The 210-nt window shown below is 62.4% G+C and overlaps 1 protein-coding gene across 1 annotated transcript in view; it reads right to left on the reverse strand.

Annotated features, from left to right (window-relative positions):
- Positions 1–65: 65 nt before the first annotated feature.
- Positions 66–210, reverse strand: part of INTS3 (integrator complex subunit 3) — a gene marked incomplete at both ends in the record, with an annotated part of 35,983 nt that continues 35,838 nt past the window's right edge. Inside the window, 1 exon segment of the mRNA XM_009700545.1 lies at positions 66–210. This exon segment is cut by the window's right edge and continues 5 nt beyond it. Coding sequence (XP_009698847.1) covers positions 66–210 — 145 coding nt within the window.

The following is a 210-nucleotide window of genomic DNA, read 5'->3' on the forward strand; positions in this document are numbered from 1 at the left end:
CGGCGGCGTTGGAGTGGGGCACATGGCCGAGTCTGTCGCTCGGTTCCTGGTGGCGGGGCCCTCACCTTTGGCGTTTTCGTGGTAGGCTGTTGTTCTTGATCAGCAGCGATTTGATGTGCTCGGCCAGGAGGTCGTCGTGTTTGATGCACCAGTGCCGCAGGATGCTCGTGGTGAACTGGTCATCAGGGTGGCAGGGCCGGCTCAGCACCA

Source organism: Cariama cristata, unplaced genomic scaffold, assembly GCF_000690535.1.
Source record: "Cariama cristata isolate BGI_N322 unplaced genomic scaffold, ASM69053v1 scaffold30775, whole genome shotgun sequence".
NCBI classification, from domain to species: Eukaryota; Metazoa; Chordata; class Aves; order Cariamiformes; family Cariamidae; genus Cariama; species Cariama cristata.